At 58.4% G+C, this 14,462-nt stretch overlaps 1 protein-coding gene across 2 annotated transcripts in view; it reads right to left on the bottom strand.

Moving 5' to 3' along the window:
• The window catches only part of ADAP1 (ArfGAP with dual PH domains 1), a 38,886-nt gene extending 26,348 nt beyond the window's left edge, over nucleotides 1-12,538 (bottom strand). Inside the window, exon 1 of one of the 2 annotated variants that reach the window (XM_043915506.1) lies at nucleotides 12,259-12,538. In XM_043915506.1, the coding sequence (XP_043771441.1) occupies nucleotides 12,259-12,340 (82 nt within the window). In that variant the 5' untranslated portion in view covers nucleotides 12,341-12,538. The remainder of the gene's footprint in view (nucleotides 1-12,258) is intronic. The other variant, XM_043915505.1, reaches the window with a different exon arrangement.
• Nucleotides 12,539-14,462: the final 1,924 nt, after the last annotated feature.

Raw genomic sequence — 14,462 nt, 5'->3', positions numbered from 1 at the left:
AGAGCCTCACACTCTGAGCCCCAGGGTGGAGGGCACAGGGTGGGAGAGCCGGTCGGGCGCCCCGGCACCAGCCCCTCAGGCCCAAGCAGAGGACCCCACCCCCGGCCCAGGCTCTGCTCTGGGGGCACGCCCCACCCAGCCCCAAGGGCGAGGGGCTGCCCTGCTCCTCTGCGCACCCAGGACGCGGGGACCCCCTTCCCGACGGCCTGGACTCAGCCGCCAAGACCTGTGTCCCCAGCAGAAGCCGTGGGCCAGCAGCTCTGGCCGAGGGCACAGCCAGGGTGGGCGAAGTGCAGGGCCCTGAGGCAGAGGGGTGGGAGCAGGGCCGGGCCTGAGCCCCCCGCACCCCTCCCGGGCCTCGCAAACATCGGGGCTGCCCCGCGCTTCTCCAGGCTCCTGCACGGGGGTGGCCAGGCCCATGGTCAGGCAGACTCTGCCCTGCACCCCGCTTTCCTGCCCCCCAGCTGCCCCACCTGCCTTGCCTTCTCCTGGGACACTCCGCGTGACTCAGGCCCCTGGCTCTTCCGGGGCAGGTGAGACACGTCCTGGGGCTGAGGCAGGGGGAGCAGGTATGCGGGGGACGCCGCAGAGGGACTCGGGGTCGCCAGAGCCCGTGGCCCAGCTCCAGGGCCTCTGCCCCGGTAAGGCCACGGGTTGCAGCGGGGAGGGCTGAGCTCTTGAGGGGACAGCTGGGTGGCCCAAGGGGCACCAAGGCAGGGGGCAGGCGCCGGCCTCGGGGGTGCACTGCCCACGCCCATCACAGGCACCCCCTGCTGAGCCGCTGGGGGTCCACCCTCCCCTCCCGCTGGAGCCCGAGCTCCATCACTAAAGATGGCGCTGCATACAGCAGGCGCTGCATACAGCAGGCGCTCAGCGCCTGTCTGTGGCCACACCTTCGCCTCTCCTCCTGCCCAGTCCCCAGAGAGGCAAGCAGTGGACCCGGGCCTGACGTGGCCTCCCCGCCTGGCCCCCGCTCCCTTCTCTCTCGGGCCCTTCTCTCCAGCTCTCGGATCGCCCCCACCAGCGGGCAGACCCAGCTGTCAGAGCCCCTCTCAGGCCCAAGGGCCCCTCACCTCCCAGCCGCCCCTCCGCTGCTCCCCGCATGCCCTCTGAGACCCTGGCCTCCCTGGCACCAAGCCCAGCCCTCCTGGACCGGGCACCGCCCTGGGTCCCCTGCCCACAGCCCCCGAGGCCACACGCATACCCTGCCAGGCCTCCGGCTTCCCATCTGGCCTCGTGGCTCTAAAGCCCAAGATCTGAGCTCGACGGAGGCAGTGGTCACGCAACCAGGGAACGTCCTAAGGGCCGGGAAGTCTTCCCTTTCCACTGTCAGCTCTGCCTCGCGTGAATCTCGCCACAGCGAAGGTGAAGGAAAGCGAACGGGGAAGCAGCCTCAGCCGCTTTGGCCGCCCCCACCCCTGGCCTCTCTGCTCCGGAACCTCCGTGAGCGCCGGGCCTCTCCACTGCAGTCCTGTCCCGCCGTGTCCCCAGGGCCCGGACAGCTGCCCCTCTTCCTGCAGCCGCTCCCGCCCTTCTGCCCACACCCAGCTCCTCAGACTTCCAAGCGTTTCCAGGCTTTGACGGTCCCCCCACACCCCTCACTCCTTGACGGCCTCCGGCCTCCACCTGCCGCCCCGCCATCAACCCTGAGCCTGCATCCCGGCGCTGGACAGATGGGCTCTCCGCTTCCCCCTGCAACAAGCGAGGCTCGCCGGGGCCCAGCGGGTTCCCGCTGCGGGAGGAGCCGCGCCCCCGTGACCGGGGGACCCTGGCAGCCACAGTTACCCACCTGTGCCCAGGTCATAGCCCAGCAACAGCCTCCCCCAGTGAGCGCCCCCAGCCTGCCTGCACCCACTCGCTCCTGTCACTGAGGCCGCTCACCCCTACCCGGGGGCCCCGTTCTGACCGCCGCCTGGCCAAGGCTCCACAGCCCCCATTGCCCAATGCTTCCCACTCTCACGCACCAAGGCCTGTGCCAGGGCGCCCATGGGCAGGGGAAGCCCAGCCCAAAGAGGCACGCCGGTTAACCTGGGGCCGCGCGCGGGCAGGCAGGCGGGGGCATGTGGCCCCTCCATCAGAGCTGCCCACCCCCGACAGAAACGCCTCCAGCGCTGCCGCCTCTGGGGTCCTGGTCGCAGCAGGTGAGGGCCCTGCTCCCTCCACGGGGCTCCCACACCGCGTCCCACCGACTAGTGACCCCGAGTTGCCCCTTGGTAGCAGCGGGGTCCCCCTCCCCAAGGTCTCGCGAATGCTCGGCTGGCTGGGTCCCCACAAGGAGTGCCCGGGGCTCACCATGTCCTCCAGCTCCCTCCCCCGGGCCCCCCGACACGGCTCAGGCCGCTCCCCACTAAAGCCAACCCGGGCCGGCCCTCAGCTGAGGTGACCCCGAGCTGCCCCGTCATCCCCAGGCCCCTGCAGCGGCCTCAACACGGCCAGGCGGGCAGCGGCTCCAACAGCCCGAAAGCTCATCCTCCAGATTCCAGCAGCCAGCATCTGGCCTGACCTCCGGGAAGGAGGGGCCGCCGCGCTCGTGACCCGCCTGGCCTCTGCACGGGGCCACCTGCCACCCACACCAGAGCACAGAGCTCAAGTGAGGCGCAGGGCAAGGCACCCCAACACTCACACACGGGGCCGGGCAGCGCCCACTCTGGGGCGGATCCAAGGTCAGCCCCAGCCGGCCCCTGGCTCTGGGCGGGGCTGCCGTGGGCCAGGTGAGGCTGGCACCCTGCTGGCCACCTCCGGGCCTACACACTGTCCGGGACAACCGGGGTGGAGGGCCCATCCCGGACAAGATTCCGGGAAGCTGGTGGGGCAGGGAGCACCCAGAGTCTCTCCACCTGGAGAACCATGGCCCTGGCAGAATGGGACGACAGAACTGTCCGGAGTGCTGGAGCCTGCAGAAGCCTCACAGCTTCAAGGGGCAGCCTGGCATCAACGGCATTGGTGCCACTCAGCTTCAGCTCTGAGCAGAGCAGTGGCTACCCACCCCAGAGGCGCCATGTGATTAGATTCAAATGGCCAGTGTTCCACAAACTCACGAGACACGCAGAAAACAGAGTGGGAACGGCACCACTCGTGTTCAGCAGACCAGGAGCTCCCGCCCGAGGAGTCAGGCAAGAAGAAGAAGTGAGAGTCATCCAGACTAGGAAGGAAGAAGCAAAAGCAGAACGATCTCACTCGCCAGCGAAATGGTCTTATATGTAGAGACGTGTAAAGACTCCACTAAAAAGCTACTGAAACTAGTAGATGAATATAGCAATGTAGCAGGATTCAAAGTTAACACGCAAAAAATCAACTGAATTTATATATACATATGTATATATACACACACTATATACGTATATACATGTAACAATTTAAAAGGAAACCACAAAAGCAATGTCATTTACATTAGCATCAAAAAGAATAGAGTACTTAAGAATTTTCTTAACCAGGGAGGAGAAAGACTTATACAATGTAACATACCTGAAAGAATTTAAAGAAGAAATAAATAAAAGGAAACACATCACATGTCCATGGAGTGGAAACTTCATATTGTTCAAATGCCATCATTACCCAAAATGATCTAAAAAGTCAAAGCAATACTTTTCAAAATTCCAAAAATATTTTTTTGCAGAAATAAAAAAACCCATCCTAAAATTCCTATGCAATCTGAAGGGACCTCCAAAGCTACAGTAATCAAAACATAATCAAAATATATTGGCATAAAAATAGGCAGAGACCAAAAGAATAGAACAGAGAGCCCAGAAATAAACCCTCACATTTATGATCAAATTACTTTTTGCCAAAGGTGCCAAGGTCAATGGGAAAAATTGTTCAAGAAACAGTGCTGGAAAAAAAAAAAAGAAAAAAAAAAGAAGCAGTGCTGGGATGTTGGCTTCACATGCAGAATAGAGCTGGACCCTGACTCACACCACATGCAAAAATCAACTCAAAACAGATCAAGGATCTAAATGTGAGACCTAAGACAATAAAACTCTGAGAATAAAACATGGGATGACACCTTCATGACACTGGATTTGAAAATGCTTTCTTGGATAGGAAACCAAAGGGCAAAGGCAAGAAAAGAAAAAAACAAGCAAACTAGATTTCATGAAAATTAATAAAAACTTTTTTTTGGTCACACCACGCAGCTTTGTGGAATCTTAGTTCCCTGACTAGGGACTGGACCCTGGCCCTCAGCAGTGAGAGCACAGAGTCCTAACCACTGGCCTGCCATGGAATTCCCTCATGAAAATATTTTAAATTTTGTGCATCAAAATATACTATCTACCAAGTAAAGAGGCAAACCACAGAAACAGAAAACATTTGCAAATCATATATCTGATAAGAAAAGAACTCCCAAAATTCAACAACAACAACAACAACAAAAAACAATCCAATTTCGAAGTGGGCAAAGGATTTAAAAAGACATTTCTCCAAAGAAGATGTATAAATGGCCAGTCAGCACATGAAAAGATCCTCAACATGATGCATGATTAAGAAAATGCAAATCAGGACCACCGTGAGATAGCGCCTCACACCCACGAGGGTGACTGCTCCCCCCAAACCAAACCAGAGATGGTGAGGCTGGGGAGAGTCACACCCGTGTGCACTGCTGGTGAGTGGGGAGAGCGGCGCAGCCACTCTGGAAAGCAGTGCAAGATTACTCAAAAGAGTAAAAAAGAATTAACCATGTGACCCAGCAAGCCCACTTCTGAGCACACATCCAGAAGAACTGAAAGCAGACTCTTGAGATGTTTGTTCAGCCACGTTCACAGCAGCATTGTCCACGACAGCTGAAATGTGGAAGCAACCTACGTGTCCATCGATGGAAGAATGGGTAAGGAAAATAGTCCATCCATACAGTGGAATATGATTTGACCATAAAATGGAAGGAAATGGAAATCAAAAGAAAGCTGGGATAGCTATTCTTAGGGAAAAATACTCAGAAAAAAAAGACTTTGAGACAAGCATTGCAGTAAGAGACAAAGAAGGACGTTACACAATGATAAAGAGGTCAACCCAACAAGACGCTGTAAATATTTAGGCACCCAAAGGAGGTGGTTGGATGGCATCACCGACTCGATGGACATGAGTTTGAACAAGCTTCAGGAGCTGGTGAGGGACAGGGAAGCCTGGCGTGCTGCAGTCCATGGGGTCGCAAAGAGTCAGACATGACTGCGCGACTGAACTGAACTGAGGTACCCAATATAGGAACACCCCAAAATGTAGAGCAAATGTTAACAGACGTAAATGGAGAAAGAGATAGCGATACAGTAAGAGGAGGGGCCGTTAAAACCCATGTTCCTCAGCGGTTAGATTATCCACACAGAAAACCAATCAGGAAACTCTGGCTTTGGACAACACATGAGGCTGTGGACACACGTAGGAAATTCCGTCCAGAAGCCACACTGAGCACACATCCTCCCCTAGTGCACACGGGCATTCCCCAGGATAAATCATACGCTAGGCCAGAAAACAAGGCTAATTTGAGAAGGCTGAAATCGCATTAAGTGTCTTTTCTAACCATGGTGGTATGAAACTAGAAATCAAGAAATTGGACAACTTGGAAGAAACTGATTATTTCCTAGAAACATGCAACCTGCCAAGACTGAATCATGAAGAAGCAGAAATCTGGACAGGCCAGTGACTAGTGAGGAGACTGAGTGGGTAATCAAAAGCCTCCCAGCAACCCAGACGGCCTCACTGGTGAATTCTTCCAAACACTTAAAAACAGTTAACAACAGTCCTTCTCAAACTCTTCCAGAAACAGGAGGGAACACTTTGAAACTCACTGAACAAGGCCAGCATTACCCTGACACCAAAATTAGATAAAGATACCTCGTTTTCTGTATAAAGATACACAAAAAGGAAATCACAGGCCAATATCCCTGATACAAAATCCTCAACAAATTTTTATCTAACTAAATTCAACAATGCATTAGAAGGATCATATACCATCATCAGTTGAGATTTATTCTAGGGATGCAAGTTCAGTTTAGTTCAGTGACTCAGTCGTGTCTGACTTTTTGCCATCCCATGGACTGCAGCATGCCAGGCTTCCCTGTCCATCACCAACTCCCAAAGCTTGCTCAGACTCATGTCCTTTGAGTCGGTGATGCCATCCAACCATCTCATTCTCTGTCGTCCCCTTCTCCTCCTGCCTTCAACCTTTCCCAGCATCAGGGTCTTATCCAGTGAGTCAGCTCTTCGCATGAGGTGGCCAAAGGATTGAAGTTTCAGCTTCAGCATCAGTCCTTCCAATGAACACCCAGGACTCATCTCCTTTAGGATGGACTGGTTGGATCTCCTTGTAGTCCAAAGGCCTCTCAAGAGTCTTCTCCATCACCATAGTTCAAAAGCATCAATTCTTCGGTGCTCAGCTTTCTTTATGAGAAACCAAAGACACAAGGGATGCAAGGACAGTTCAATATCCCCAAATCAATCAATGGTGGTGGGTTAGTCGCTGAGTCGTGTCTGACTCTTTGCGACCCCACGGACTGTAGCCCACCAGGCTCCTCTGTCCATGGGATTTCCCAGGCAAGAATACTGGAGCGGGTTAGCCATTTCCTCCTCCAGGGGATCTTCCTGACCCAGGGATCAAACATGAGTCTCCTCTGTCTCTTGCACTGCAGGCAGATTCTTTACCAAGTGAGCTAGGGAAGCAAAAGAATCAGTGCCATGCACCAAGTGAAGAGTAAAACTCACGATCATTTCAACAGATGTGAAAATGCATTTGACAAGATCCAACATCCATTTACGGTAAAAGCTCTCAACACAGTGAGCATAGAGGGAGTGCACCTCAACATAACAAAGGCCACAAATGGCAAGCCCTCAGCTGACATCACATTCAACAGTGAAAAGCTGAAAGCTTTTCCTCTAAGACCAGGAACAAGACAAGGGTGCCCAGTCTTGCCACTGTTATTCAACAAAGTATTGGAAATCTCAGCCAGAGCAAACGGGCAAGAAAAAGAAATAAATGGCATCCAAACAAGAAAGGAAAAAGTAAAACTGTCATTGTTTGCAGATGACAATATATAATATATGGAAAACTAAGACTCCATGGAGAGACTGTTAGAACATGAGTTCAGTAAAGCTGCAGGATACAAATCAATACACAACAATTTATTGTGTTTCTTTACACTAAAAAAAAAAAACCACAGACACAAACGATTAGAGGCTTCCCTGGTGGTTCAGTGGTAAAGAATCCACCTGCCAACACAGGGGACCCAAGTTCAACCCCTGATCCGGGAAGATCCCACAAGCCACGCAGGAACGAGCTCCACAGCCACTGAGCCTGTGCTCTGGAGCCGGGGAGTCACAGCCGCTGAAGCCCAAGTGCCCCGGAGCCCGCACTCTGCAGCAAGAGAAGCCTGCACGCCCCAACTAGAGAGGCGCCCCTGCTCGCCACAGCCAGAGAAAAGCCCAGCAGCAATAACACCCAGCAGAGCCAAAAACAAAACAAACAGAATAAAAACACCAGAGAGAGAAAGAAAGCTAACAACACACTTACAACTGCGTCAAAAAGAGTAAAATACCTAGGAACACATTCAGGCAAGGAGGAGAAAGACACGTATACTGAAGACTACAAGATGCTGAAGACGCAGGCGGATGGGACTGCACGCCGTGCTCACGCACTGGAAGAATTAACACTGCTAAAGCGTCCGCACCCCCAAAGCCGTCCTCAGTGTCAGAGCAGGCAACACAGAAATCCCTGTCAAGATCCCAGCAGCACCACAGAACAAACCATCCTAACGTTTCTGTGAACCTCGAAGTCCAAATAGCCAGAGCGAACTTGAGAAAGAGGAACAACGCTGGAGGCATCATAGTTCCTGATTTCAAACTACATTACAAAGCTATAGGAATCAAGAGAGTACATAAAAAAGTATAGTATTAGCATAAAAACAGACATACACATCAATGGAATAGAACAGAGAGCTTAGAAATAAGCCTGCACCTATGCGGTCAATTAATATACAATGAAGGAACCAAGGCTACAATGGAAATAGGACGGTGTTTTCAATAAACAGGAAAACTGGACATCCATGTGCAAAAACCAGGACCACTATCTTACAAAAAGTCAACTCAGAATGGACTGAGGCCTTGAGCGCAAGGCCCGGAGCCACAGAACTAGAGGAACGCAGGCAGCAAGCTCCCTGACGTCAGTCCTGGCGATGAGTCTGGGGGCCTGACACCAAAAGCGAAAGCAGCAGAAGCAGAAATAAACCAGTGGGACTGAAGACTGCGCAGCAAGACCGTCAACCAAACAAACAGGCAACCCACAGGAGAAAATATCTGTAAATCACGTGCCTAACAGTGGGTCTAAACACATCCAAAATACACAAAGAACTCATGTGATAGCAAACCAACAACAAAAGACTCAACACTTCAATTAAAAACTGGGCACAGCCTCTGAGGAGACATTGTTCCAAAGAAGACATGCAGATGGCGTGGTGTGTGGAGAGATGCTCACACCACTAACCACCAGGGAAATGCAGATCAAATCCACAGTGAGGCATCAGCTCACCCATGAGCAGAGCCAGCAAGAAAAAGACAGGAAATAACAAGCTAAGGGTGGCAGTGGACATAAGGATACATTTGGGTGACATTGCAGATAGAAAACAGAACGCAGGTTCCTCAAAAAATTAAAAATAGGACTTCCATACAATCTAGTAATTTCACTTCTAGATATTTTATTGAGGGAAACGAAAATGAATTCATAAAGATATCTGTATCCCCATGTTTACTACAGGACCATCTACCACAGCTAAGATATGGACGACTGGATAAAGATGTGACACATATGGATACTATTCAGCCGTCAAAAAGGAGACCTTGCCATTTCTGACCACGTGGGTGGATCCTGAGGGCATCACGCTGAGTGAAATAAACCAGACAAAGACAAATGCTGTATTAACATGTGCAATCTAAAAAACAAAACCCCAAACCCCACACTCACAGAGAGAGAACAAGTTCTCAGAGGTGGGGCTGAGTGAAGAGGGGTCAAAAAGTACAAACTTCCAGTTACAGAATCAACGAGGCCTGCGGACAAACGCACAGCATGGTGACTGCAGCCGCCAGCACTGCAGTAGGCAGACACCGGGAAGGTGCTAAGAGAGCAGATCTGAAGAGTTCTCGTCACAAGGAAGAAACCCTGCATGAGGGATGCGAGCTAGACTTCTTGTGGTGACCGTTTCTCAGTATGCACAAGCATCGAATCACTGTGTTTACACATGAGGCCAATACGATGTTGCAGCCAACGACATCTCAGCCGTTTAAAGGCGGGAAGCCATGCCACCTGACCCAGCGGGACAAACGCTGCGGACGTTCCGTTCAGCGACACAAGTCAGACACAGGACAGGTCCTGTGTGAGTCTACTTGTCTGGCTGGAACCACAGAGACGGCAAGGGGAAGGGTGCGGGCTGGGGCGAGGAGGGCGTCAGTGTTCAACTGGACACAGCTCTGTTTTGCAAGATGGAAAGAGATGGACTGAGAGACGGACGGTCGTGACGGCTGCGTGACAACGTGGACGTACACTGCGCAACAGTGAGAAGCGTGACTTTTACGTGGATTTCACCACAATGGAAAAAAGTAACCTAAAACCCAAGCAGGCTGCGGCTCCAGGGAGCGGGGACCATCTGCCCAGCCCACTTCTCGGCAGCCCCCTGCCGGCCACACTCTCAGGGGACCCTCTCCCAAACTAAGCCACGTTGCAGAGGCCCTCCCAGCCTGGGTCCTCCTGCCCCACTTCACAGCAACGTCTGAAAAGTCACCTCTGCCTTGAAGCCTCCCGGGGCTAAGTGCGGACCTCCTATTCTGAGGTCTGGCAGGCAGACGCTCCAGCCCCGGCTGAGCAGTGAGGACTGGCCCCCAGCCCCGGGCCCCCAGCAGGGTCTCCACACCACCGTCCCACCACCGTCACTCCCAGAAAGCGCTCCTTGACAAGCCCAGACCTCACCAATCAGAACTGTTTTTACCTGGGGGTGCAGGTGACAGGCATCAAAGCCCCATGGAAGGACCACCCACACCTCACCCAGGGAGCGTGTGGAGGCCTCGCCCGTCCTGCCTATCGGAGGCCAAACAGTCACCTGGCGGGTGACCCACGGGGCGGGTGACCCGGAGGAAGGAAGTGCAGCCCCCACCTCTGGGATGGAGACCCTCCCATCCAGGCCTGCACTGAGGCGCGCCTCCGGGAGCCTCAGACCAGGCCCCGTGCTCAAGGGCAGCGGCGCCCACTCGGGGGCAGACAACCGGAGGGTCTGGGGGCTACAACCACCCCCAGACAGCCTCCCTGCCGGCAGCCCTCGCATGGCGGCCTGCCCAGATCTATCCCCACAGCCCCGCGCCTGGCGGTTGGGGGCCCGGGGCCCACCTGCGTCCTGCCGTGCGGAGCCAAGGCCCTGGAGACCCCCAGCCCCGAGGCGCCGCTCCGGGTGGGCTGCAGCGGAGACAAGCAGGAGCACCAGCCGCTGTGGGAGGGCGCTGTCCTCCTCCGGCCCCCATCAAAGCCAGGAAGGGCTCCAGTCGCCCAGCTGGCCGCAGCGGGGACAGGAAGCTGCAGCGGCGCCCCAGGGCGGTCCCCACCACGGACAGAGCCGTGGGGCTGCAGCAGAGACACAGCAGGCGCGAGACAGGTCAGGGGGCCGGGCACCCGGACAGCAGTCACCCCTGAGGCCCCACGCCCACTGAGTCAGCTCCAGGTCTTCAGGCCTCGGTGTCCCCAGCTATAAAATGGGGGCCCACATCCTGGCTGCTCCTCAGGCTGCCAGACAGATGAGGCGAGGATCTGAGGTCGTGGACGGAGTCTGAAGAGCAGAGGTGTGGCCCAGTGCCAGGCGGCGGCCCTCCTGAGCGCCTGTGCCCGCAGGGCGGGGGTGGGGTGCCCCTGGTGGAGTGGGTGGGCGGGCGCAGCGGCTGCAGGATCACCACGCCAAGGAGGTCCCTCTCCCTCCTGCCAGGGAGGCTCGGGGTCCCAAGAAGCTCCTCTGGGCAGGGTGGCCTGACGGCCCGGCCCCTCAGACCAGGCCTGGCAGGAGACGTTGCGGACAGACCACTCCCTGGCACAGTTCGCCCTCCTGACAAGTAGAAACACAGGCCCGGGAGAGAGAAGCAGGGTGGCCAGGCGGGCAGCAGCAGGCGGTGGTGATGCAGCCTCAGGGCACAGCCGCAGGCCCTGGGCAGCTCGGGAGGGAGGCTGTGGGGAAGGCCCTCAGCCCGCCCGCCTCCAGGGAAGCCTGCCGCTGCTTCCCCTCAGGGCCACTCCACTCCAGATTCCCTGCATGGGAGGCAGCGGGAGGAAAGAGACCCCTCCCAGCCCAGTGGGCAAGCAGCAGCCAAGAGCCGGGCAGTGAATGTCCACAGTCCGTGTCCCCACCTTCCCTCTCTGGGGGCTCAGGCTAGGTGCCCCCCCCCCCCGCCGGGGGGGTGGGGAGCACGCCCAGTGTGTCCCTGCAGGCCAGGGGGCCGCCCTAGCTGCTGGGGGCTGTTCCAGCCCCACCCCCACTGCAGCCAGGACCTACCAGGGGCGCCAGCTCACTAGCAGGGTCCCCGGGGCCTGAGAGCAGAGCCTTTTCTCTTCCTGCCAATCCCTGAACAGTAGCCCCAGGACTCCGGGGCCTTGGAAATCACCCCAGAGCACCACCCAGGACCGAAGTCCAGGAGATGCCCGCCGGGAGACTGCACCTGCCCAGGGCCCCACCTGAACTGGTCACCTGCTCAGGGCAGCGAGGCTGGGGGCGGGGGGGGGGGGGGGGGGTGGTCCCGCGACCCCTTTCCCAGCGGGTCCACGTGGCCGCGGCAGGTGCTTCCTCCCCCGCTCCCAGCGCAGGGCCGGAGGGCGGTTGCAGGCAGGGGCCATGACGTCACCGCAGGTGGGGGCGCCGGCGGACCCTCCATCCCCGCGGAGGAGCCGCGGCCCCGCTCACCCATCCCCTCCCTGCCGCCGGTCTCCCGCCGCGATTTCCTCTTTCTTTGCGGAGCCCCAGGTTTCGCAAGGCGGCGGCTGCCGGCGGCTGACAAGACACGCAGCCTGGGGGAGGGGAAGCGGCGACAGAGCCGCGGGCCGGGGGCCGGGGGCCAGCGGGGACTGGGACCGCGCCCCACCGGAGCGGGGGCCAGGCTCCATGGCCCGCGCCCTCCAGCCCTGCGGGTGCCGCAGCACCCCTTCCCGGCCCAGGGCTGGCATCCAGGCCAGCACCCGGCCCGGGCCACAGCCGCCCGGGCCCGCACCCACGCGGGCCCACAGCACCCCGACGCGCCCGGCCGGCCCGCACCTACCCGGGGCGCCGCAGTCGGCGCAGCGCGCGTTCCCCGGCCGCTGCAGCAGCTCCAGCACGGCCTTCCGCCGCTCCTTGGCCATGGCCGCGACGCCGGGTGGGGAGCGCCCGCCCCGCCGCACTAGGGCCCCACGCAGGCCGCCCGCCGCCGCCGCCCCTGCGCCATCCTGGGCGGCTCAGCCCGCGCGCCGGTTCCGCATTCCTGCCGCCCGCCCGGCCCCGCCGCCGCTCTCCTCGCCGCCGCGGCCGCCGAGCGTGTGCCGGCGCGGGGCCCGGGGCGCACGGCGCGCTCTGGCCGGCGCGGCCCGCGGGCGGCCCCCAGCGGCGCGGGCGGAAGGGCGGGCGAACGGCCTCCTCCCGCGCCGGCCCGACGCCCCAGCCCGCGCTCCCGGGACCCGCCCAGGGACCCGCAGGGGCGGTCTCCGGGCCGCCGCCCACCCTATCCCCCTGCAGCGGGCCCACCTGGCCGGGCAAGACACCAGCAGCCACGGTCGGGGAGACTGAGGGTGGGACCGTCCCGGTCATTCGCCCTGACAGCGCCTGACAGCTACTGTGCCCCCAGGGGCAGTGCCCCAGGCCCAGCGGGCAAGCAGGAAATGCATGAAGAAGGGGTGCACGCAAGGCCCTGAGGACCACCTCCCTGTCCTCGGAGGAGAGGCTGGCGGGTGACAAGCCCCAGGGGGCTTGCCTGGCCGGGGGTCACTCAGGCCACAGAAGGGCCCTGCTCTGCACCCAGCCGGGAAGGGCGGGGTGTGCGGGGAGAAGGGTGCTCTGGATACAGCCTTCTGAGTCAGGAGGCCAGCACACAGCATGGGGGAGAGGAGGGGACAGGTCTCTGTTCAGGTTCTTTCCCTTTTCTTCTTAAATTATGAATGCAGTGATGCAGCTGGTTAGAAACAGCGGACAGCCTCCCCCCACCCCCCACCCCGTGACTGAGCCAACCACTGTCAGCGACTGCTAGCATTCTTCCAGAACGGTCCTCGGCCGGGCAGTCCGCGGCGGGGGGTGCACTGCGGGCGTGTGCCGCCTGCCAGAGTCTCAGCTGGATGCTGTGCCGGAGTCCCGGGGGGCCCACAACCAGGAGAGCACCTCCAGGACGGGGAAGGGCCTGCCACCTCGCCCTCCACAGAGGCTGTGTGGGCACTGTCCACCGAGGCCTACTCTGGCCAACACTGGGGCCCGGTGCTTCTAGAGCCCTGAGGGTCTCTCGGGCAGGACACGGGAGCCCACTTGGGCTTGAGTTTCTAAACCACAGGTCCTGCGTCATCGTGTGCTTGAGCTGGCCTCCTCTCTCCCTCATCAGATGGCGCCCTTCCGGGAGGGATGGGTGGTGTCCTCATCTCGGGGTCCCCATGCCAGGGTCAGAATGTGCCACAGAGCAGAGTGGGGAACAGCGCGTCACGAAGACACACTGGCATCAGTCACAACAGCAATTACTTCACTGACCGGTGGCTCAGATGGTAAAGCGTCTGCCTGCGATGCAGGAGACCCAGGTTCAGTCCCTGGGTTGGGAAGATTCCCTGGAGAAGGGAATGGCAACCCATTCCAGTATTCTTGCCCAGAGAATCCCTTGACAGAGGAGCCTGGCAGGCTACAGTCGGTGTGACCACAGAGTCGCTCACGACTGAGCGACTTTCACTACATCAGGCATTAGGTCAAACCCCTTCCCATTTAATTCCCATTTTGCAGATGCTGAAAAACAGAGGCATAGAGGTGTTCAGTCATACCCAAGGCCACACGTGGCTTCTAGGTGGAAGGACTGGGATGAACACACAGCTGGGGAACAAAGAGCCGAGCCCCCGCTCCCCCCGCCCCCAGCGGCAGGGATGCTGGGGGCCGAGGAGGGACCGGTGGGGGCAGGGAAGCCAGAGGGGCTGGGAGCACGAGCAGGCGAGGCGCAGGCTGTCGGGCAGCGGGTCCTTCTGCTGCTCTGTCGTCCCATGCGACTATGGGGGTGATGACACGGTCCAGGGAGGCGGATTCAAGGACAGAGGTGAGGGTGTGAGAGCCTTAAAGAGACAGGCAGGACCGAGCTCTGCAGCCCCTGACCCGGGCCCCCAGGCCGAAGGGAAGCACAGGGTGCAGTGGGCTGGCGTGGGGTTCCCAGGACGCAGGGCACACGCAGCCCCGGGCGGGTCACGCCCAACAGGCCCTTGCCCAGGCTCTGGGGGTTGTCGGAGGGGCTGGAGGCCAGCACACAGGGTC

Source organism: Cervus elaphus, chromosome 10 (assembly GCF_910594005.1).
Source record: "Cervus elaphus chromosome 10, mCerEla1.1, whole genome shotgun sequence".
NCBI lineage: Eukaryota > Metazoa > Chordata > Mammalia > Artiodactyla > Cervidae > Cervus > Cervus elaphus.
The sequence above is the reverse complement of the archived record's forward strand: the minus strand, read 5'-3'. Positions and strand labels throughout refer to the sequence as shown.